At 48.9% G+C, this 25,292-nt stretch overlaps 1 protein-coding gene across 1 annotated transcript in view; it reads right to left on the bottom strand.

Moving 5' to 3' along the window:
• TOX2 (TOX high mobility group box family member 2) overlaps positions 1–24,935 on the bottom strand; it is a 149,230-nt gene extending 124,295 nt beyond the window's left edge. Inside the window, exon 1 of the mRNA XM_056507652.1 lies at positions 24,758–24,935. Coding sequence (XP_056363627.1) covers positions 24,758–24,859 — 102 coding nt within the window. The 5' untranslated portion in view covers positions 24,860–24,935. The remainder of the gene's footprint in view (positions 1–24,757) is intronic.
• Between the last annotated feature and the right edge of the window lie 357 nt (positions 24,936–25,292).

The following is a 25,292-nucleotide window of genomic DNA, read 5'->3' as shown; positions in this document are numbered from 1 at the left end:
TGGGGAGCAGCTCTGGAAAGCCCTTGCTGGGTTCTAGCAGTCCCTGGGCAGCACAGCCCATGGACAAGGAACAGGAGTCCAAAGGAGAATAGAAATGAAGAAAGAAAAACTACAAAGCAGAAACGTTCACTGTAATGACCAGAACCAAACCCCAAACTCATGGATCAGTATCTGGCTGTCCCTTTGAGTTGAGCACAGGTCTGTCTCTCCTTGGTGCTAAGAGTGAACATTTATTTAACTCTTAGCAGGTGTTTAGTTGTGGCAGCTATGTGGTGATTTAACCCTCAGAGAACAACTCAGCACCAGGATCTCCCCAGGGGGATGGGGAGGAGGAACAGAAAGAAGTAAAACCCATGGGCTGGGATAACAGCTTAATAATTGAAATGAAACAAAAATTAATACTAATACTAATAATAGCAATAATAATAATAATAATAATAATAATAATAATAATAATAGTGAATAGTGAATAACAGTGAATAATGAACAGAAGAGAGAGAGAAGGAATGAAACCCAAGACAAGACAAAACAATGAAAACCAAGCCAAGTGATGCCCAATGCAGTCATTTGTCCCCTACTGACCAGTGCCCAGTGCAGCTGGTCCCTCCTGGCCAACTTCCTCCCAGTTTCTCCACTGGGCATGATGGAATGCTATGGAATACCCCCCTGGCCACTTTGGGTCATTTGTCCTGGCCATTCTCCCTGGCAGAGACTGGGAAACTGCAAAGTCCTTGATTTAGGTAAGCACTGCTTAATAGAAAAAGAAAAAAAAAAAATAGAAAAGAAACCCAGCAGAAACAGTTCATCAGATAGTTATAAGTAGCTAGAAACAAAAACCACAGCCACTTCAAGCTCGTGCACATTAAAATTCTGGGGCACTCACCTCCTGTTTTTGTTTCAATTAAAAGCAGGGTTTATTTTCAGATCTGAATTAAAAATAAAACACCAAAGGCCAGGCTGCTGAGCTCTGCACTGGGTGGGCAGGGAGCAGCCACCAGAGAGCTTTACTGGTGAAACTTTTCCAACTCCTCAAAACCCCACTCAGTCTTGCATTTGGTGCAGCATGGTCCCATCTCCACTGCCAGGGGAAACTTTCCACCCTCACATTTGTCTCATCAGGTTTTCTTCCCTTCATTCCTGATTTCACCACGTTCCCACTGATGTTTCTCAATAGTCCACAAACAGGTCCAGAGGCATCAGGGTTTGTTCTTTCTCTATTTATTTAGAGAAAGAAACAGAAATGTGATGGAGAAGGTCCTACCTGCCCAACCTGCCACGTGCAGTGTAGGGGAGAAACTCCTGCTTGCAGGTTCCAGGTTGGTTATTAACACTCAGCATCTCTGTGCAATACAAAATCACTTTATACCCTCTGTGCTCCACCTTTGGTTACAGCTGGGGAAGCCTCAGCCTGCTGGGGCAGAAAATCAGAACTGGCAGGAAGAGAAGGCAAGAAGAAAAGGCAGGAGAGGGTTGGACAAGAGCACAAAGGAAGCAAAGGAATGATGTAAAAGGGAATTAATGCAGCTTCTCATGCCAGCCCCACGGGTCTCCCCTCTCCATCAGGGTCCTGCAGGGGTGCAAAGCTCATTCCCTCAGCCCTGCTGCCACAGAGGTGGTGCTGCAACACAGGCACCTGTGCCACAGGTGGGCTCAGCCTGTGCCCAGCATGGGCTGGCATCACCCTGGAACCTCCTCCTGGGGGATCCAGGCAGCCCAGAGCTCAGGAGCTGCTCTGCCAGCAGAGCCCATGGTTTTTATGGCTCCTTTTCAGCTCTCCTTACAGCTTGATGGCATCAGCAAAGACAAAAAGAGCTGGAACATGCTGCATTTTGGGGCATTCAGGACCTTGTGGTGAGCTCAGCTGCAGTGGCACAGGTTGGCAGTGCTGCTGTACCCCCACATCAGCCCAGGACACCTCTCTGCATCTGCCACCCCCTCTGTCCAGGGCCAAGCAGAGCTGCCAGAGCCCAGCTTCAGCTTCTGGCAAAGGCAGGCATTTATCCTGAGCTGCACCAAAACCCAGTCATGTACAAACCCCACAGATTCAGACTCTCCATCTCGACCTTGGTTGATTTTTAAATCACCATGTGACTCTTTTTGTACCTCCCACCTGAAAAATAAGGAGAGGCAGGGCCAGAGCACAGAGCCTTCCTTCCTCCTCCCCATCAATATTTTATCACTGCAAACACCTGCCATGAAAACAAGCCCCAGGAGAAACAGGAGGTTCGTGGAACTGCCTCAGCAGCAGCACAGACACCACAGGAAACAAAACAACCTGTGCAGAGAGGAGAGCAGAGCCACAGAGCAAAGGTCTGTGTGCTCCAGGGACAGGACAAATCCTGCTTGTGCTTGCACAGGGGTGTGGCTGCTCTGTCCCCCCAGTTTCAGCTGCACCTGCTGCAAAGGGCCAGGCAGGCAGGGCAAATCCTCCCCCAGATGTGCTCAGGTTTGGGGTTTCACTGCAGTCAAAGGCAGGAAAGGGATTCCCTGCATGGAGTCACAACTCACAGGTTTGGCTCAAGGAATGAAAGCACTGGGATGCACACCCAGGTGGTGCTGGGGACAAGGGACATCAAAGAACAAGAAACATGGGGAATCCTTCATGCTTCCCCATGGAGGATTCAGACTTAGCTTGCCAGGGCTGCCCAGGTAAAAAGCAACCACCACTTTCCTTTTTGTTGAACAGACCCAAGACCCAAATATTCCTACTGCTGCCAGCTTCTCCAGCAGCAGGAGCTGCGTGGGGAGCATCCTGACTCCTGCTTTTCCTCCATGAGACAAGCACTGCTCAATGCCAGCTCCTGGGGTGACACCTCCACTAGTTTATTGCAGAGCACAAGGCATGGCAGAATTGGAGCTTATTATTTCTATTGGAGATGTGATTTCAGCCTGTGAGAAAATTTTAGGCTGCACAAGCCTGAAATAACTCCCTAGGCCAAATTTGCAGGCAGAGCTATCACAGTCACTTGTCATTTTATTTAAGGCCTGCACACCCCCTTGACCTACACAGGCTCTGGAGCTGAAGGCAGAGCTGTCAGGCTCCTTCTCACAGCATTAGTTTGTCTCAGTATGGATTTCAAGGCACTAAACACCACAGTGGGATGGCTGTTCTCACTGCCACATCTCCCTGGGGACACCAGGATGCTCCAGGGCTGGAGCCCCTCTGCTCTGGAGCCAGGCTGGGAGAAGCTCTGGGGAGAGCTCAGAGTCCTTCCAGTGCCTAAAGGGGCTCCAGGAGAGCTGGAGAGAGGCTTTGGATTAGGGGGAATAGCTTCACACTGCCAGAGATAGATAAGATTAGGTAAGATATTAGACAAGTTTTTTACAGTGAGTGTAACTAGAAAGAACAAAGCTGCCTAGAAAGAACAAAGATGCCCCAACTTTGAACCCCTTGAAGTGGTTCAAGGCCAGACTGGATGGAGCTCCAAGCAGCTTGGTCTTGTGGAAGGGCTTGGACTGGGTGACCTTTAAGAGCCCCTTCCAAGCCCAGCATTGTGTGATTCTACACTGCACTCCACATCAGGGGGGGATCCTGCACAGTGCCTTGTTTAGTGGCAATAATCCCTCCTGCCTCTGTGCCTTTCCCATTCCTGCTCTCCACCTTGCTGGCTCCCCCCAGACTGTTGGAATATCTGGTGCATGCTGGAAAAAAAACCAAATCCTTTTACAAAGTTATACTGCAGGACATGACAAACCCCAGATCATGTTCTGTGGATACACTGCACACTCAGCAGTGCTGGTGGGAGGCTGAAACACCACACAATGGGCAGAAACCTGTCCTTTCCTGGAAAGTGGAGTTTATATCTCCCAGGACACAGCCTTGTCACTGGAACCATTTCTGCTCAGACAGAGACACCCATGGCTCATGTGGGAGGCTCTTCTTGGGCCATCAGGGAGATGAGAAAAGTCCCTCTTGGTTAACAGTGTTTATTCCACCTCCTCTATCAAAATAAAACTGAAGTTGTGGTCATCAGCTGCAGCAAGTTCATCTGCAGCAGGAATTGTCCCCATGCCTGTGACACCCACCCTCCCCTGGCTGCCTGCAAGGACAGACCCTTCTCCCTGAGCTCACCAGGCTGTGCAGTGTGGGGACAGGGCACAGGAAATATTGAGAAATCCAGTCTCTTTGGTGAAGTGCTCCTTGCTAAGCACCAAACCACAGGGCCATGATTGATGGAGTGGCTCCCCTTTCAAACAGCAGCTGGTGCAGACAATCCCAAAAGCCAGAGCAGAGCCCAGAGCCTGCACACAAACTGCCTGCAGAGACAAGGGTTAACAGTCTTATCTGGGGTCACCAGAAGAAATTCCAAGTAAAACCCACAGCACACAGATTTCCTGCTTTCTAACCCAGTGCCCTATTTATACCTCTCTTTCTTCACAATGCCAGTGACAGCTTTTTCCTCACTCACAGGCATGTTTCCTGCTTTCTGACTTGTGACTTTCATTTGTAGCTCATTTCCATAACCTCCGAAATAGAGTTTCAGTGGAAGTGTTAAATGTACTGATAAATTCTTCATGAATCTTAAAGTTATTGGCAGAGAGAATGGGGGCAATTTACCCTGTACCAGTCAATTGAAAATTATATATTTCAAAAGCCTCTAATGGAAGGCAGCAAGGTTCAGCTCTGACTGATAAAGTAATGCCAATAGCAGAGCCCATTTCCAAAATGCAGAGTCCCCAGTGTGCTGGCAAACAGGCTCATCAGTGCACAGTGACCTTCACAGCCTTCAGTCTTCATCACAGAGCACAAACTCTGTCATCAGGGGCAGGGCAGAGCCCAAACACCCTCAGTGCTTGTGGGAGCCCAGAGTATTCCTCTGGCTTCCCTGGGAGGTTTAAGACCCCCTGGTGGGTCCCCAAAGACCCTCGAATGAGACCCAGGTGTCTCAGGGGCTGGATTTAGCTCCTTGGAACAATTTACCAACATTGAGAGAAGAAATGCAAGCCACAAAAATAAACAGAGTGTAAATTAGACTGTTAGAATGTAGAATTAGCAGATTTCTAGAATGTTTGTGATAAGGGATACGTGGCCAACATGGAGAATTGGGGGTGTGGATAACTCTTCCTCCTTCTTCTCCGTGTCATCCATGCTGGGTGACACGCTGGCACTTTTAGATTGGATGAGGACAGAGCTGCACCATGTAACAAGATTGTATTGTATTGGGGGTCATTTGTAAATACCTAGTAGGTAATTTAGACTATAAAAGATCAGTCCTGCCTCTGCCAGGCAGATTCTGCCCTGGACGTCTGGCGAGCAGACTGCTGTTCATGGACAAAGCATTCCTGAGATAAGCAACAATAAACAACCATAAAAACCTCTAAGAACAGCCTCCTGCAGTCTCTCACCAACAAGCATTAAAAAGAGCTGGGTTCCAGAGCACCTGCATGTCCTCCAAAGGTAACCTCAAGTCTAAAGAAACACCTCGGGATGTGACAAGTGCTCACATCTCCATCCCTGGGCTCATCCCTGCAGGGCAGCAGGACAGCCAGGAGCTTCTGCCCTCTGCTGCTCTCTGAGACTGCACCTCCAGTGCTGCCTCCACAGCCAGCCCAGCGTGAGAGAGATGTGGGAGTGCTGGAGTGATCCAGGAGGCCATGGGGATGCTCCCAGGGCTGAGCCCCTCTGCTCTGAGCCAGGCTGGGAGAGCTGGGGGTGCTCACCTGGAGAGGAGCAGGCTCCAGGGAGAGCTCAGAGCCCCTTCCAGTGCCCAAAGGGGCTCCAGGAGAGCTGGAGAGGGACTGGGGACAAGGGATGGAGGGACAGGACACAGGGAATGGCTTCACTGCCAGAAGGCAGGATAAGATGGGATATTGGGATGGAATTCCTCACTGAGTGTGGTAGAACCCTGGCACAGGTGCCCAGAGCAGCTGTGGCTGCCCCTGGATCCCTGGCAGTGCCCAAGGCCAGGCTGGCCAGGCAGGGTCACCTCCCACAACCTGGGCTGGTGGCAGGTGTCCCTGGAACAAGGTGAGCCCTAAGGTCCTTTCCAACCCAAACCTTTCTGTGACTCTGTAATTCCATCTGATCAGGCTGCACTTTGATTATGAAAGCATCTTGTGTGCTCCTTCCCAGGAGCATGGCATGGTCCAGCTGCTGCCATTCTATTTTAAAAAGCAAGAAAGAGGGAAAAAAAAAGAGAGAGAAAACAGTCTCATCTGATCCTTATCCCTGCCAGAGCAGGAGCATCTTCAAAACCACTGGCTGAACAAGTTGCACTAAATAATTAGGACACATGGGGGGACTAAAAGTAAAGAAAGACTGAAGCACAGATTTGCTGCAACGTTTCCACTTCACTGGAGTCAGAAACAAGACACAAGGTACCTATTCTGGAAAAGCAGATGTGGCTGTGACTGAGCAAAACAGTGTGGACAGGAGGCAAGCAGGGAAAGAAAACCCACAAAAGTCATCGTGACTTATGTGGGAATCTGAAGGTCAGACATGAAAAGAGCAGAGCCAGGGGGGAGCTGCCTTGCAGGAGTGCTGGGGATGCTGTGGGGTGTGAGGGCTCAGCCTGAGCTGTGGGGAGGGTGAGGAAACAGGGGGTTAGATCCACTGGCAGAAAAACATCCAGCTAGGAAACCCCATCAGACTGCAGCCCACCTTCCTGGAGGGAGAAACCAGGGACTGAGGTGTTTGAGATGAGACTGAGTACCAGAGCATCCTTAGGGGCAGCCAGGGTTTGAAATGAGACTGAGTACCAGAGCACCCTTCAGGGACAGCCTAGGGTGTGAAATGAGACTGAGTACCAGAGCATCCTTCAGGGACAGCCTAGGGTGTGAAATGAGACTGAGTACCAGAGCATCCTTCAGGTCAGCCCAGGGTTTGAAATGAGATCAAGGACCAGAGCATCCTTCAGGGTCAGCCCAGGGCAGGCTGGCAGAGCCCAGGGGACTGTGCCATCCCCTCCATCACCCTGACACTGGATACTCTCACTCAGAACCACCCCAGGACAGCACAGCCCTGACAACAAAAGCCACAAGCACGAGGTCCCTGTGATCAGAAGAGATGCCAGGTGTGGCACATCCCTGCCACAGCCCCAGAGCAAAGGGCACAGACCTGGCAGCTGCCTGTCCCCACCCTCCTAGAAAGCCTTCAGAGTGACAAACCCAAGCACATCAACACAGGCAGCTTTCACTGAGGCCAGAACAGCATTAATTCCAAAATGGAGCTAAAAGTATTGATATGAAACAGAAAAATCAGAGAACAGGATTGGACAGAGTGACAGCCACCTGACCCCAGCAGAGCTGCTCCTGCTCTCCTACAGAAACACACACAGCTCCCTGCCCCATATAAAATATTTGTGCATCCTACATAATTTAGAATCCTATTAAATAACTTGACTCCCCTATTTTTCATAGCAGCAAATTCCATAAATTTTGCATGGAATAAAAATTTAGCAATCATAGCAGTTGCTAATTTCTGTGCTGTGCTCAGAGCAGCCTTTCACTTCCCCATAATGATTTTTAAACATTATCCTGCTGTTTCCTTTTTTTCTATGCCTGGCATTGAAGAGCTCTGCGAACTATTTGAATTGCGCTGCTCTGAAAAAAAAAAAAAAATCCTGTAGGGGAGGAAAAATTAAATTCAATCATCACTCTACCCTCTGTGAACTGTGAAAGTCTTGGGAACATGAAAAGGTGCTTTCCAAAGGATGTTAAGCATTCAAAAGATTAGACAGCAATGTGCAATTAAATGTGTTCCACAACCCTTTGTCAGAGTATCCAAAACCTCACTTCTGCATGAACTTCAAATCCTCCCACTGGGAGCTTGTTCAAGTGGTTTTACTTTAAACCTGTACTTTAGATATTCCATACCTTTCACTTTTATAATTCTTCAGCATATGCTAACACTGGCAGAGTTAATAGTAACTGACTAATTTTAAACCCTGTGATTACTGGAGCTGATTTATATAGTAGCTTCACTTCACAATGCTGCGAATCAGGCACGCAGTAATTGCCAAGTTCAATTTTAGCTCTGTCACACTGAAGCATTAGTTTTTATGCCTCAGCTGTTGCCTCCTCCATGCTATAGAGGTAAGTTGATAATGCAGTAGGTTTTGCTGTTAAATATCATAATATTATGATACCCCATGTCAGATTCTTGCAAGCTTTGTGAGCTATGCATCATCTATTAACTAAATACTTTTATTAAGGGAAAAGGTTTGAAAAGGTTTCTGTTCTAATTTAGCTCAGAACGCTGAATACTGGAAAGGGAGGGAAGAAATGCAATGATTTAATTCACCACCAAAAGTGACTTAGTGGAGAGAATCACTCATCATCATCATCATCCAGGAGCTGTGATAGGAAATGTGGAGGGATTCAACTAAGCAGTGAACACAAACCTTCCAGCTGAGGCTCCTTGCCCTGACCTCAGGCCACAAGGTCCTGGCAGGGGTAGGAGCAGTGCCAGGAGCTGCTTCACTCTTCAAAACCAGGAGCTTTGGGGCTGCAGGCTCGTGTCCAACAGCAAGGGGCATCTTGACCAAGGTATGGGCATCCCAGGGAAAGCTTCCTTCCCAGCCCTGTGGATGCTGCTGGCAGGGCTCATGGAGGGACAGGAGAGAGGGAAAGAGAGATGGGGACAGCAGGGAAACTTGGCAAAGAAGAGATGGGGCTGCACAGCTCAGGGATGAGCTGCACTTGCAGGAGGAATGAGCCTGTGCTGCTGCTGCCCGTCAGCTGAGCCAACACAAATAGCTGGGCATTACCAGTAATCTCTTAATAGCACTTAAATCCACCCATCTCTTGGGCTTCATGCTAGATTTTTTTTGGTTGCTTGTTTTTGTTGTTTTTTTTTTTTAATCATTATTAAAACCTGCTCGTATCAAATTTACAAACATGGGTAAACTGGAACTGCTTTCCTTCCAAATTCACTGCTTAGGAACCCAGAAAAACCCATGGGGACAGTGGGGACCAGTCCATTGGCCACCTCCCCCACTAACCCTCTCACCACTGGAGCAAGGCAAGAGCCTGAAAATCGGTAAGTTCCTCTTTTACCATTTTTCTCCACAGGTTTCCAGAAGAACCAGACAACATGCTCAACAGGGAGCAGCATCCTGGAGAGCTGAGCTCCATTCCATCGTGGCTCAGAGCAGTGTCAGGGCTGCCACAGCACAGGCAGCATCCTGAGCCCTCAGCCCTTCATGTGAGAAGGCTGGACACCTCACACACAGAGAAAGAGGAAGGAAAAACGTGGGAATTTTTCCAAGTGTGTGGTCACTGGGAGGAAGGAATCAGTTTGATGAATTTTTCAGCTTTGTTGATTTTGGTAAAACCAAAACCACATGCCTCAAGAACCCACTCCACAAATTAATCAACCACAGTGCCCAGGGATTCAGAAGTGGAACTGACTCTTTGGTGTCTGAAGTCACATTTTCTGCATCCCACCAGGGATGTCTGAGCAGCCCCACTGGTTTCAGAGCCTGTCCCAAGCTGGCAGCAGCAGCCTGGTGACAAGCACTGGTGGCTGCACCACCCCTGTGTGACACAGCTGGAGGATGCTGATGGCATCAGTGCTCTCAGAGGTCTTCTGGAGCTAAAGCTGAGCTTAAACCACACTTTCTCACCTGCATCCCCCCTGGACTTTGCTATGATTATCTAATGATTGCCCAGAGTGCAAACTCCTCACAAAGCAGGGGGAGAGGGCACAGCCCAGCTGCAATCTCCCCAGGACAGGGATTGATTTCCCTGGCAGCAGGACATGGTGTCAGATCCTGTCCCAGCACACAGGCAGGGCCCTGCTCTGGGCTCCCCAGTGTCAGAATCACAGCTCACAGCACTGAGATTCTGCTGAAAACAACCCTGGGCAGAAATTCCCTGCTGGCAGTATTTCTCTCTCTCTCATACACCCACATACCCACATTTTTTTGTCCACCTTAGCAATATGTTTTTAGGAACCATCCTTTCCTAAGTGCCCAGTAGGACATTTTACAGCTGCAGCCTCAAAACTCTGCTGGGTCACAGGTACAGAAGAGCCCAGGGCCCAAGTTTAAACAGGGTTTTGTACCCACAGGAGCCCAGAGGAAGGCAGCAGAGCCCATCCATGCAGAGCTGGGGGACTCCACATCCAGCACCACACCTCTGCCTGCAAAGCAGAGAGCTCTGCATCCTCTGGGCACATCCTTGCCAGAAAAAATGGTTTGGGTTGGAAGGGACCCTAAAGCCTTATTAGTGGCTCCACATATTAGTGGCTACCTTCTTTTTTCTTCTGCCTTTACTCAGGGTTGAAGCACAAGAGATGGATTTTCATGTTTGGACTAATTTATTAATTGTTATCTAAAGTGCAGTGAATTCCACAGCTCTTCTGGCTAACAAGCTAAAAGTGAGAAAAGGTGTATCTTGCTCGTCACAAGGTCTTTTAAGGCCTAACTATCCAATTAAAAGCTAACATCCACATTATTTATACTTTTGACCCAATGACCAAACACCTGTGACCTGCACTGTGGGATTTTCTATCCAAACAAAAACTTCTACCTAAAACCAAAAAGAAGAAGTAACAACAAGGAAGAAGAGCCAACTCCCAAGAACCTCATCTTGTCCCATATATATTAATATATTCTAAAACCCTAAATTCCAAACCCTTCACCATGTGAAATCACACACTTCTATTCAACTTCACACCTGTGATTTTAACTCCATCACTCAAATTTGGAAGCTTCTCCAAGGCCTCAGGTGAAAAGCAGTATTCTCCAGGGGGTCAGTGCCAGAAAGCACAGAAAGCTCAAAATTCCCAGGCTTCAGGGTTCCAACAAAAGCCCATCCAGTTTCACTCCTCTACCATGAGCAGGGAGCTTCCACTATCCCAGGTTACTCCAAACCCCAACCTGGCCTTGAAAATGTCCAGGGATGGGGCAGCCACAGCTTCTCTGGGCATCCTGTGCCAGTGTTTTACCAGTGCCATCATAAAAAACCCCAAAAATACCTCCCTTATATCCAGCTTAAATTGACCTTTAGTTTAAAACCATCACCCCTTGTCCTGTAGCCACTGACCCTGCCTAAAAAGTTTTCCCCCATCTTTATTTGCCCCCTTTAAGAACTGAATATGGAAGAGCTGGAGCTTGCACAGTATTTTATCACCCAAATTCATGGCTTCACATGCTCCTGCTCACTAATCCCTCCAGCAGGACATCACAGCCACCTCCACCCACATTTTATAATCTGTGGATTACAAACTAAATGCAACATCAGGCTTAGAATAAAAGCAGTGACACCTTTGCACAGAGAGATCTTGGCTTCTCTTTCTCACACATTTAGCTGCTTTTTACAAAAATGTCCTCATTATTTTATGTGAAAGGAAGCAAGCAGGTGGTCCTGGCTGCATGTGCCATGTGTCCCCCACCATGCTGTTATGTGACTAAACTGAACATTTAGTCTGAACAACTGCTTGCAGTGGCCATGGGGACAGCAGAGCCCCCAGATGTTGTTCTCCTGATTCCTGCTGTGTCACACAGAATCATCCCAGAATGGTTTGGGCTGGAAGGAGTTTAAAACTCATCTGATTGCACCCTCTGCCATGGGCAGGGACACCTTCCAGTGTCCCAGGTCACTCCCAGCCCTGCCCAGCCTGGCCTGGGACACTGCCAGGAATGCTGTGCTGAGTTTTCAGCAGCCTCAGCTCCCACCCCATGTGCAGCTCTGGGAGCACAGGAGCCTCTGGTGCACCTCACACAGCTCAGAGCTGCTCTCTCAATTCCTGACACACCCAGCACCACCAGGGAACACATCCCTTCTGCTTCCTGTTTTCCCATCACAGTTAGGGAAAAAGCAAACCAAGAAATCCCCCAAACTGCAAGTGTCTGTTGGTGTTCAGATGAGAAAATAAAAGATATTTCACTGAAAAGCTTCCTGGCCCCTCTCCTCACACTGCCCAGTGCTCCCAGTTTCAGATGTAAATGGGAAACCAGGTTGTTGGGGTGAGGTGCTGCATCCCTGAGCTGAGTGAAGGAAGGAGGGAGGATGAGGAGCATGAAGGATTACATCAAGAACTGGCCCCCAGAGACCTGTGTGATGCACATCCCCAATCACACTGGCAGCTCCCAGCATCCAGCCCCACTGGGGTTTATTTGCTCCAGAGCAGGAATTCATTTTGCACTCAACTAATGTAAGCCCAAAGTGCTTTCAAACAATACTCCTCTAATAGAGACATTACAAAAGCCATTATTTTCCTGTTTGGAGTCAAACTAAGCAAATACAAAGGTAACTTTATTTTAAACAGACAACCATCATCACAAACAACGGATACCAAATATTCTTTTCCAATACACAAGGAATTTAACATTCATTTTTGCTCTTCTTGAAGGAGTCAAGAATACCAGCTTGGCAAACACCAGCTTGTGCAGCAGCACCATAAAGACACTGGAAAACACTTCCCTCCAAATCCTCTTCCTTAATGAGAGTTAAGAAAGGTCTGTTTAATAATACATTTAATTTCAAGCTCTCTTTCCTCCTACTTTCTAGAAAAGCACACATTCCAATGACACACTGAAAAAAAAAAAAAATCCTTATTTTGAAATTACTTCTAAATTGTTCCCAGTTATGTTCTTGAAAGTATTCCCAGTTGTCTGTGACATTATCAGGCTTCCTACCCACCCCAGCAGCATCCTTAAGGACTGGGAGGGGGCTGTGTTTGCTGCATAAATCCAAAGCAGCTCAGAGGAAGTAGATTTGCTCCTCAAGAAACCATCTCTGAGTTCAGCCCTGCTTTACAGAGCCTGCAGCTCCAGGTCACGCTCAGCATCATCCTCTCCTGCAGCCCCTGAGCCCACAGCTGTGTCCATTCCATGTCACCCCGAGTCTGAGAAATGGCAATTTTTGGTGAGAACTCCAGTGCCACACAGAAACAGTGTCCTGGTTGTTGCAGAGCATCTCACAGCACAAGCATCAGTCCAGACTCCCCCAGCCAAGGAACCAGCCTGGGCATCCTCTAATTCTGTGGCAGTGAGGATTAACTGGACACTGCAATCGTTGTAGATGCACAGCAAACTTCATCAGCCTTACAAAGGCTAATTCATTGTCCTTTCTGCTCCCAAAACAGGCTCTGCCTTCATTTACACCTTTCAGAGGTAAAACCTGGACAAATTTTATCAATGAGTTCAAATCTTGAGCTAAATCAGAAGGAGGAATGGATTTACCTAATCCCCTCCAAACATTCATCAACATCACCTGCCAGCTCAGCAGGATTTAATCTCTTTTTAATCTCTCAAAAGCAGTGGAGTGGATGGAGAAGAGGTTGGGCACAGAGCAATGCTGGATCTCTCTCTTTTATTTCCTTTCTCTTTTGAGAGAACCCAGGCTGCCTAATCACACGAAGCAGCACTTGGAAATTCATTAGGATTTTGCTAAGATCACCTTCCAGGTAAACAACTGGAGAAGAGGTGTAAGCCTGGATGAAACACCTCCATGAGGATGCTGCAGGAGCTCCAACTCCACCAGCAGGCACAGGGATGGATGCAGAACTCTCCCAGAGCATCCACCAGCATCGCCACAACCCCGTGTGCCAGAAATGCAGCGTGCTGCTCTGCAAACAGCTCCAGCCTGGCTCTGCTGCCTCCGAGAAGCTGCCAGGGCTGGGCTGGGCTGGGCTGAGCCCTTGGCTCACCGGAGCCCTGGCACAGCACACACACATCATCCCGCCTGCGGGAGCCCCGGTCGCAGCGTTAGCCTGAGATTCGAGGTTTACATAACACCAGGCAGCGCTCTTGGCAGGAACAATCGGTATTAGCGAGGAGAGGGAAGCATCAGCGGCAGAGCAGAGACACCTCTCTGCAGCCCCCGGGCACGGAGGGGAATAAATAACAACGCAACAGAAGCGACACTCGGGCAGCAGAGAGGGAGAGGGAAACCTCCAAAGCCTGAATCGTGGCTGGGACAAGCAGGGAATTAAACTTTGTGTTGTCACCCCCTGTGCTGCAGCCGCGCTCAGGGCAAAGCTGAGCCGGGGGGATCCAGGGATGAGCAGCTCTCACTGCGTGGCTCGGAGCAGCCCAGGCAGAGTGCCAGGAGCTCACTGCCAGCCAGCCCTGCTCCATCACTGCTCCACGCTCCCAAACCTCCAGCCACACAAACTCTGCCTTTGGAACTCCACTCAGTGTTCTCAGAGTTCTGGCCTCGCTGGGTTTCGCCCTGGGATGGGACTATTCCGAGTTGGAAGTGACCCATCAAAGTCCAGCTCGTGGCCTGGCATGGGACAGCCCCAAGAAACCCAAACCAGACCCAAAGAAAGCCCCACAGAAGGCTGGATCACCCCACTGGCCTCGTTAGTGGCTCCACAATGGCCAAAGAGACGAGACCCCGAGTTCCAGGTGGCCCAGCTTGCCCCTGTCCTGCTGGATGTCCCAAGGTGGGAAAACACCATCATTGAGTCCAGACATCCAGCAGATTTCACCAAGAACAAACCAGGTGTTGAGCTCAAGCCCTGGGAAACGTTTGTTTTTAACTTAAGGTGAACCTAAGTGTTCTTCCCACAGTCCTTAGTGTTGTTATGTTAATGGTTCAAGTCCCACAGTGCCACCAGAGAATGAGAGAATCCTGAGGTGGGAAAACACCTCCAGCATCACCGAGTCCAACCACAAGCTCAGCACTGCCAAGGCCATCATTAAACCACGTCCCCAAGCACCACATCTCTGTGTTTTTGGAAGCACATGCCCACACCCAGAGAGCAGGACCATCTCCCCAGCCCCACCTCACACTCCTGAGGACACCTCAGCACCATGGCCTGCTGCCCCAGGGATGGGAAGAGCCCTGCAGCTCTCCAGGAGCCCGTGGGTCCTGCAGCCTTCCTGCTGTGTCTGTGCTAGGCAAGGGAAAAGCCTTTCTTGAGACCTTTTGTGCCAAGCACAGCATCCCTTCCAAGCTGGCAGCATCCCTGTGCTCATGGCACGGTGACACAGCCCCAGATCCAGCACCAGGCTCTGAGCTATCCAAGATTTCCAGCTCTGGGAGAAGCCCCAGATGAGCTTCAGAACACCCAAAGACAATTCCTCAAAACAAGAGGATGTTAAAAATCCACATTTCCCAGAGAGTTCAAGCAGTGCTCTTCAGAAAATGGGAACTATCTGTGGCTTCTGGAGGGCAGCTCTGGATAGCAGGACTTAAAATCAAACTTAATCAGGAAAGTTCCCATAATAAACTTGGGTTTGCCTGCAGTACAGGGATCCTGGTTTAGAATCCAGTTAGAGCTGGAAGGGACCTTAAAGATCATCTCCCTGCCATGCACAGCATAGGACAGGGAAGGAGTGGGAAAAGAGGATGATAATTTTGTGCAGGGCTGCCCTGGATTCCAGCTCTTCACTTATTTCCTCTCAAACTTGCACATTGTAACCTTTCCACACAAAAAAAAAAAAAAAAAAGAAGTTTAAAAATATAATAAATAAATAAATAATAAAAAAAAAAAGTTTTAAAAAATATAATAAATAAATGAGCAATATTAATACATGCAGGGAAAGGATGCCAGAGCCAGCTCTGGAGCCTGCAATCCAGATCCCTGCTCCCAGGACATATTCTAATTCTCAGTCAATACCACATGTTTTCCAAGGAACACATCTCACATTTTATTAATTCTCACTAAAGCCCTTTTTATTGCAAACTTTCTATTTAGCATTTGATTGCAGCCACCACCACTGAGACTCTCACTGTATTAGAGCAGAAAGTCTATTGATATTTTTCTTTTCTGCCATCTCAATCCCAGAAGGTGCTACTGAAATTAATTCAAATACACTTCCAGGGGTCCCCTCCAGCCTGGGCTACTTTATGATTTTTAACATGTATTTGTTTCTTTGGTGCTCTCACACAAATTTGGTACCCCACTTCCACAGGTGATTGAAGCTCCATGTTGTTATTCCCACCAGGATTTGGCCTCTCCTAAAAGGAAGGCCAAACATGCCAAACAATTCACTTAAAGACCTGCAAGTTTATGAAATTAAAAAACCCATTTCAATATTTTTCTCCTTTTCAAAGCCCAACTCTTAAATGGAAAACCCAATTTAACAGAGTGTTCAAAAAACCACCATTCTGGTCTGATTTAAATCAAATGGTTAAATACTCCACATGTTTGGCACAGCCAGAACTCTCTGCTTTGCAAACAGATGGCCACCCACTATTAATTTGCCACTGTGACACAGAAATGCAGGTTGTCAATTAATTAAAAAACAAATGCCAGCAGTCTTCAGTTCACATTATGACCTGCAGCCTTTTCTCTTTATCTTAAGTGAAGGGGGAAAAAAAATTAAATATATATATATATATGAAGCTACCACCTAGCAATACAAACTCATGGCATGTAATAAATGCAGATTTATCCAGTTTAAACCACTGTGTCACCAACATCCATCTGGGGTAGAGGAGCCCAGACCATAATTCCAGAGCCAGTCCCTAAATATCCGTGGATTGAAGCTGACCTCACTGTCTGGCTGCAGGGCTGGACCCACTGGAAGGGTTTTCTTCAAGGCTTGTTTGATCTTCAATCAACAATGCTTATCAGGGCTCAAGTCTGCCAGCCATTCCCAAAAGTTTGATATTTTTAACTGCACATTCTTTTTCTCCTTTGAACGCTATTTAGAGACAAGATAATGCAGCAGGGAAAAGCTGCCTCCCTGGGCTGAGCATGAACAAACAGAGTAGGATCTGATGGGGGGAATATTTTCCATTGCTGCAAGCCCCAGTTTCTGTTCTTTATGTCCCCACCTCCAATATTTCTGCTTTTTCTTCTTCATACAATATTCTAATGCTTTTTTGGGCCACTGCATCAGCTGAAACAAACCAAGATAATTCAGCTAGAATTCACCAAGGTTTTCATACATTTCCTTTCCATGCTGTCAAAGTTTCTCTTCTATTAGTTGAGGACTCCAGGGTACACTGCCTCTCTTCTGACAGTGGGGACAACAGATCTAATTCCCTAAAAATACATCATTCTTCCACTGCAGGCACAAGGTCCTGAATGAATCAGTGTATAAAACCCAAGAAAACTAAGAAACAATTTTCTGTTTCTCCCCTTCTCAGCATCATCCTTCACACTAAAACTGTTGCATTTGAGGGTTTTCAAAAGGCTTGACAACTCCTAAAGAGCTGACACATTCCCAGGGAGAGGGAGATGTTTAGGGATAATAATATTATTCCTGGCTGGAAAGGTGAAACTTCCTTCACAGGTATAAATGTGGAGATCCACATTGTGGAGAATTTTAGATGTCCCAGGCTCTGCTTGCACTTCTCCATGGACCTGGATCTCCTGAAAGGGATGCTCAGTGCTCAGGGTGGCTCAAATTATTCCTGAAATAAACCCCCATGTCTGGGGGGCCCTGAACTGAGCTGCTGCTTCTGGAGAGGGAAACCTAGGCAGCTCCTGGAGAGGATAAAAGGCAGAGCATGACACAGCTCTTATCTCCCAACCTTGGCCACTGGCAAGAGCAGAGATGGAGAGGAAGATGATTGTTTTTCTAACGTGGAGAGGAAAAGCACCATGACCATGCAGACAGCTGGGAAAAAGGGGATGGAGCCTCCCTGAGAGCCCAGATGGGGATGGAAACTCTGACTCATCATAGGTTTTGTGGGAAGAGAAACCTGCTAATGTGATAAAAAAGTGCTCCTTGCCACTGGGGGGTGGGACAGGATCCATGGGGTCGTGGGGAAATGCAGCCTGGGTGACAGGGAGGATGGTGGCACGTCACCAGAGGGGAGGGTGGCACGTGCCAGGGCTCATCCTGCATCCCCCCTGAGCACCTCAGTGCCAGGGCTGTCCAGACCTTCTCCAGGACGAGATTCTCATTGGGAATGGGGAGAACAGGCTCAGAGCAGGGCTGCAGCAACCCTGCCATCCACCCCACAGCTCCTCACAGTGTCACTGCCCTTTCCTAGCACAGCCTCACAAACCCGGGGGAAAAGGCAGTGTGAGAGCAAGGGGCTGAGCCCTCAAAGCAACAGAAAAAAAAAAAAATTAAACCTTCTACATTTTAAACACTACAAAATTCAGCCTGCTGTGCCCAGGTGCAGCCAGGATTAGAGGTCAGGAAGGTGCCTGGGCTGATTCCTGCAGACCCACGTGCAGTGAGCAGCACAAACCAACAATCTCTCCCCAAGAACAGCTCCTGGCTCAGGCCCCCCATAACACTTCCCTCCCAGCTCCCTTCCCCACTGGGCTGCAGCCTCTCAGTCATCAGGAAGAGATTTAATTATATCTGCAGAGGTCAAGCAATCCATGCAAAAGCTGGGGGTGGTGGAGAGAGGTTCTGTGGCACAAGGCAAAGATTCTGCCTGCAGCAGCCAGGGCCATTTTCCAGGGAAGAAACAGCATCCATCAGCACCAAACCTCCAGAGGGAAACAATAGGAAAAGAGTGGGGGAGGCAGATAATTCAGATATTTAGATCTGGTCATGTAGCTGCAAAATCAAGTGATTTAAGGCTGTTTTCTATTTATTTTTTTTCCCTATTTTGTAAAGAGTGGTATGATCAGTGCTTGCTCCAGTAAGTTTTGTTGGAAGATTTCCTGCTGAAGATGAGCTGAGTATCCCTAAGTATACACTATAATAATATAATATATAATATATAATATATAATATATAATATATAATATATAATATATAATATATAATATATAATATGTAATATATAATATATAATTAATATATAATATATAATATATAATTTAGAATATAGAATATCGAATATATAATGTAGAATATATACTGTAGAATATATAATGTAGAATATATAATATAGAATATATAATATCATTTATATAATATATAATATATAATATCATTTATATAATATATTAGATAATAGATAATTGATGTACACCCCTAGAATGTAGTATATGCCATCTATAATTTATGTGTAATATCATAGAACATACATTATGCATTATTTAATTATATTAAAACGAGTGTAAAATCACAAAGGTGGAACATTAGAGCTCAAACCTCCAATTAGGAATTAATAGTTTGAAAGCTCTAATCACACTAACACTTCAGCCTGACTTGAGGAATACTGAATAAGATCTCAAGGGGAGGCAGAGGTGCTGCTGCACAGCAGCTCAGACAGAAGCCTCACACTCACCCGATGGAAAATCATCACATTAGCAACACAATAACTTATTTTTAATGTGGAGCTGTTAGGAAAACACAATTATATGCTTCATTTATACTGCAAGATATAACCCAACTTATGGTAAAAGCATTTAGAGCTCATTTTATAAAAAAACACAGAGGAGTACAAAGGTAATAGGGAAAAATTGCACCTTGAGGGGAAAACACTCCCCCCTCCCAGTCTGTGGTGCTGGAGAATCCTCACTCCTGCTCCTTGTATCCAGCAGGAAAGAGATACAAAGTGAAGGCAGCAGGAAAATAGAGATTTTTCTGCAGAAAGATGACAATGGTAACGGCCATCCCCAGGAAAGGAGCTGGCAGTGCCATCCTTACAGGGAGAAACCTGCCAGGTTCCAGTGCTGTCCCACTGCCCTGGCACAGGGATCAGCCATGAACCTCCATGTTACTGGGTGCCCTGTTCTGTACAAGAAAATATAATTTATTATCAGCATGTTTTCTCTGTTCTGGACGCACAAACTGATCCTGGTGCAGGCTCAGAGGTCCAAGGCAGAGCTGTCCATGGATTTACCCTGCAGTTGTAGGGCTGTAACATCCATTCAGGGAACAATCATTGATTTGAAGAACCATAAATAAATCAGAGAAACTTGTACAGTGTTGATCCAAATTTTTTCTCTCTTGATGCCTCCTCTGCTACAAGGACTTCCAGGAATCAGGCCCTTGACAAGGTTATTTATTCAGAAGCAGCCCAAACAAATGTGTTGTTACACACAAGTCAGACTGGTCCTCAAAACATCTCCCATTGTTCCCAAACAACCAGATTAAAGCCTCCTCTCTGTGCATGCAGAGAGAACAACATTTTCTGTGAATGGGTGGACATTCATTATTTAGCTCCCAATCCCTTAAAGCCCAAGGCAAAAAATGGAGTTTCAAGCACTTTCTGCTGTGCAGCCCATCAAAGACCACTCTGGAGAACACAGGTTTGTCCCACTGAGTAACTCAACCACTTTTCAGAGGAAGCCCTTGCCCATATTCAGGGCCTAAAAGAAAAAATAAAAATAAAAATCTACATTTGCAAATCAACAGGAGCTGCCTGCCAAATGAGAAAGAAATGGACCTCAAATTAAAAATCTGCTGGACTTTGTTCTGCATCCAAAATCCTCAATCTCCAAAGAAAGATTTATGCTACTTCAGAACAGAGTTGGCTTTGGAAGTAGGAAGGGAAAGAATGCATTTTATCTTCCAGAATGGCAAAGCAGTGCTGGAACCAGGAAACAGGGACTGTGTTTATCACTGCAATGTACAATTTATTCTAAAAGTCAGAACATTTCACAGAAATGCATTTGCTACATGGACTCAGGCTCGTACCAGCTCAGATCCCATTTCTGAAGGGTTCTTAAAAGAAGAGAGCATTGGTTGCAGATTAAAACCAGTAGATTTTAATGGTTTTAAATAGTTTTTGTCAGTTTATCAGCTAAAAGGCAAGAGAGAGGGTGTGTTTGGAGAGGCAAAGCTGCAGGATCCTACAAGGAAAATTCAGGAAAAGCTTTGATGGTGCTGATGAATCCTACAGAAATCCTGCAGGGTTAATAACAGGGCCCCCAGCACGGGGGTTCCCAAGGCCCACAGGCACTCCCAGGGTCTCACAGCAGTGTGGATTTGGTATTCTCAGGCTGAGTCCTCCTCATCCTCATCCTCCTCAATCCCCATCAATTCCACTGCTGGAAATTTGGCATCATGCTAACCCAGTCTGACCGTTGTAACACCAGAAGCAAGCAGGAAAAAATTATATTTAAATTTATTTCTGCAGGAAGAATAGAGATGATAATTCACTCCCCAAAGATGCCCCTGGGGAGCAGGATCACTCCTCCTGCATCTCAGCATCCCTGTGTGAAACAGCACAGGGTATCGAGCTCTGGCAGGATTCCTGTCACAGGCTCCCTTGCCAAGGCAATTTTGCTTGGGCTGAGAAGGAAAAACTCCCTCCTGAGCTTTGTGGACCCACACACACAATTTAGGATCTAGGAAAAACCCTTCCATGCTGGTATATCAGCCAGCACACAGAGCCTGTCACTAAAGCTGTGCTAAGAGCAGAACGAGCCTCGGTGTTACTAAAATGCACATTTTTTACTGTGATTTATTTATTGCAAAATACAGCTGCAGAATCTCCCTAGAGCTCCAGTAGGAAAAATCCCCACATTTTCTCAAAGCAGTTGGAGGGGTGGGAAAATGCCCCACTAGGGAGCAACACCCCCTTAGGAGGGAGAGGAACAACATCTCACCCAAAACACCAGCACTGCACACGAGCAGCTCAAAACCCTGAGAGAGCTTTCCTGGCAGGGGGTCTGCAGCAGGAAAGTGGCCAGAGGGGACAGACAGAGGGGTTTAGACCCAAATTTAAAGAATCCAGACCAGAGGTGTTTGCTTTAGCAGCGCTCAGGTGGCTGGAGACAGGGATGGGTGCTGCAGTTTGGATGAAGGCTCCTCACACTTCCAGCTGAACCTTCCCAGTCCCTTGTGGCCACTGTGCAGACTCCAGAGGTGTTCCTGCTGTCCCAGTGATGGAGCAGGTCCTGGATCCAGCCCCAGGATGGAGGGGACAGCACTCCTGATTGTTGCAGTTTGTCCTCTCAGGTGGCTCCTTATCCACCCCTTGGGCTGAGAGCTCTGTAGCCCTAAAATCCCTCCAAGGAGATCAGGCTGCGAGCAGCAGCTCCCTGGGCAGCAGGAAGTTTGGGGCTGGCTCCTCTCCCCAGCTGCCATGGCAGGATCACCAGTGGCAGGGACTGGTTTACACAGGGAGCCCTTTTCCCCAGCTTCAATGCCACCAGTACTCCTGACCCACCAGAACTCCTCCCCAGACACAGTCAGCAGCAGGGAGGGCTCCTTCTCACCCTGCCTCTCGCTTTCCACTTGTGGAAAACCTTCTCCATCCCTCCCAGTGGCCAGCCCTTCCAGGGAAAACTGGGATGCTGTGGAAACAGTTCAAGAAAGGGTGAAAATTCCCCCCTCCTGGGGAGGCCTGGGCTGAACGTACTCCCATTTCATCATCCCCCTAAACATCCCTTGTCCTTGCAGAAATGGAAATGCTGATGTGCAATGGGCCCCTGCCTGGCTGCAAAGAGGAATTGTGGCTGACTGCAGCGTGCAGGCGAGGCTGGAGACCTCCTGGTAACAGTATCATGTCCGGTAAGTGCACAAAACAATCCCATTAACATTTCAGGCTGCTCTGGGCTAAGGCAGCTCACGGCCATGGCAAAGCTCTGCCGTGCTCCCAGCGAGTTATTTATGCACAGTGACACTGCACAGCCCAGCTTTGCTGCCTTCCCAATGAATAAATAAATAAATAAATAAATGGAGGAGGGAAAAAAAATAAACCAAAACAGAACAAAACAAGCCTTTTAAATCAAAGGGCTTTAGAGCATCTCCATAAACTCAGCGAAGCAGGAGGACAGCAAAGAGCCTGTAAGTGCTCCTTGCCCAGGTTCTTCCTAGAGCTGGATTTTATCTGGGATATCTGCACACCATAGCGAGAGAATTCTGATTTTTCCAGTCCACCCTATCCTCCTCTGTAGGTTTTTTAAGTGGAAATGCTTTGAGCCCAGCCCTGGGCTGAGCCACCAGCACCGGACAGGAGCAAGGGGGTTGGGATTGGTGTGAGGTTCTGGAGTTTCCCAGAGTACCCATGAGGCTCCAGGAAGCAGGAGAGCTCTTGTTCCATGGCAGGCACAAGAGATCAGCACGCTGCTGGTGATCCCACCCCGCACCTGCCGGAGTTATCCAGAGGAAAAGCGGCAGGAGACGCCTCCTCCCGCAGCGCCCCGGGCCAGGGTGTGATGTGAAGTTACACCTGCAGGCTGTCAGGGAGAGAGCCAGCCCATTCCACCCCTGGCTTCATCCCAGCGGCATCATGCCACAGACAAACGTGCACGGCTGTGCATAAGCAAATGTCATTTGAAACTCAGAAAAGAAAAGAAAAGAAGGGGGAAAAAAAAAAAAAAAAAAAAAAAAAAAGCGCCCTGAATATCAGCAAAGGGTAAGTCACTTCCTTTCTTCTGCCGCTGCCTTAAGGTCCTCGGTAGCACGACAACAGCAGCATCTGGCGGCAGTGGTCAGTACCTGGGTGCTCCTGTCCGTGTCCCGGCAGCTCGGCACCCATCGCACCGAGCCCGCCGCACCCCGGCAGAGCCGATTCCGGCCGCAGCGGCAGCCAGGACCCGCGGATCAATCGCCACCGCCTAATCCGGGACTAATCTCAGGGATTCAGGCCACGGATGAGCTGGCGACGAGGGGCCCCGCGCCCCAAGGCTCGGGAGGGGACACGGGACCGGCAGCGCCGAGCCTGAGACCCTGCGAGCACGGCCAGTCCGCACCAAACACTGCGAGGCGAAGTAAATCGCCTCGGCATCCTAAACTTCTTGGTAAAAGCGAGTTCCGAGAGCCGGCAGGGTTCGGGGGCAGCCGCAGTTGCCAGTGGCTCACGCTCACATGATCCCACATTTCTGCCTTCGCACACTACGGGCTGATGTCTCAGCAGGACAAATGTCCTGCTCCCGGGTGATCCGGCCCTCCTTGGTATTTTAAGAGCATATTTAGTGTTTTAAGAGCAACGGCAGTGATATTAAAACACTTCGAAGCCAGCAGCAGGCAGATACAGGCGAAAACAATGAAAGTTGTTTCCTTTCAGTATAATCCAGCGTATCAAAATAAACGAGAACTATTAGGTTTGCTACAACTCAATAAAAAGAGATAAATAACCCAATGACAGAGAAGCAGTTAAATACATCTGTTGGGACATAAAGATTAATTTGCCGTGCCTGGGAAACCACACACATTTACCTCTGCTTGTGTTTTAAGAGTTTGATCCCAAAGTATCACAACAGTGAGACGAGCCGAGAGCATCCTGAGCTGCTGTACCGACGCAGGAGAGCATTTTCTTCTTTTATTAACTTTTTTTTCAACGCAATTACCCGATTTTGGCCCGGAAGGCAGCAAGGATTACATCTGGGATGTTACATCCCTCCAAAGGGATGTGGATCCCACGGCTTTGTAGCTGAAACATCAGCGCTGTTTACCCACAGCGAGCAAGGCGATACTCGCAGAGAACTCCTTATCCCTCAAGTAGCATCTTGTCGCTTTCACTTCGCCTTCTCTAGGATGAGGGAAATTTCCTACAGCACCTCCGCGCTCCCAAATATCCCCTGCGCATCCCTCTCCCGTTACAAGTGCGGGGCGCTTCGCCTGGCAGCTGCGGCGAGAGGGAAGATGTGGCTGAGGGAGGTGTCCCCGCCGTGCTGGGGCTCTGGGGTCACAGGGACACCGCGGCCCGGGGCTGGCTGTGCCCTCCGCTGGGGCAGCCGGGGATGGAGGGGAGCGCTGGGGCCGGACCCGGTTCGGGAGGAGCCGCGACCCGGCCCGGAGAAGGTGCAAAACAACAACACGGCCGAGAACAACAGGAAAAAAGTACCCGACAACAAGCGTAACAACAACCCCTCACCCTGAGCATCGCCCCGGGCCGAGCGCTCCCGGCACGGACACACGGACACACGGACGGACACACGGACACCGCGCTCCGCTCCCGGCCGTGCGGGCTCTCCGGGCACCCGACGGCTCCCCCCGCTCCGCTCCCGGACCACTTTCAAAATTCCCTCCCGCACTTTCCTTCCCCGCGGAGCAGCGGCGGGACGCGCCGAGCCGGGCACCCCCCGAGCAGCCGCCGGTACCTTGTTGCAGTGATAATAATCCAGCGGGCCGAGGCAAGTGGGGTCCGCGCCGGGCAGCGAGCCCACGGCGGGGGGCGCGGAGGGGTAGAACCGAACGTCCATGCCGGGGCTGCGGGCGGCAGGCGGGGGCTCCAGCGGGCATGGACCCGGCGCGGCGGCGGCGGCGGCGGTGCCTGTGGCGCGGGGAGAGGGCGGGGACAGGGCGGGCGGCGGCCCCCGGCCCGCCCCGCTCCGCACCGCCCCGCGCCGGGGCCGCTATTGTTCGCGGGCTCCTCCCGCCCCGGGGCTCGGCCAGCGCCGCTGCAGCCGGGCCGAGCAGCGCCGAGCGCTCCCGGGCCCCAAAACCTACAGCCCTGAGCGCTCCCCGGCCCCAAAACCTACAGCCCTGAGCGCTCCCCGGCCCCAAACGCTGCATCCCCAAACGCTGCATCCCCGCCGAGCAGAGCCGAGCGCTCCCCGACCCCAAACCCTACAGCCCTGAGCGCTCCCCGGCCCCGAACTGCATCCCCTCCGAGCAGCCCTGAGCGCTCCCCGG

This window comes from Oenanthe melanoleuca, chromosome 20 (assembly GCF_029582105.1).
Source record: "Oenanthe melanoleuca isolate GR-GAL-2019-014 chromosome 20, OMel1.0, whole genome shotgun sequence".
Classification (NCBI taxonomy): Eukaryota; Metazoa; Chordata; class Aves; order Passeriformes; family Muscicapidae; genus Oenanthe; species Oenanthe melanoleuca.
This window is presented reverse-complemented; position numbering and strand designations above follow the sequence as displayed.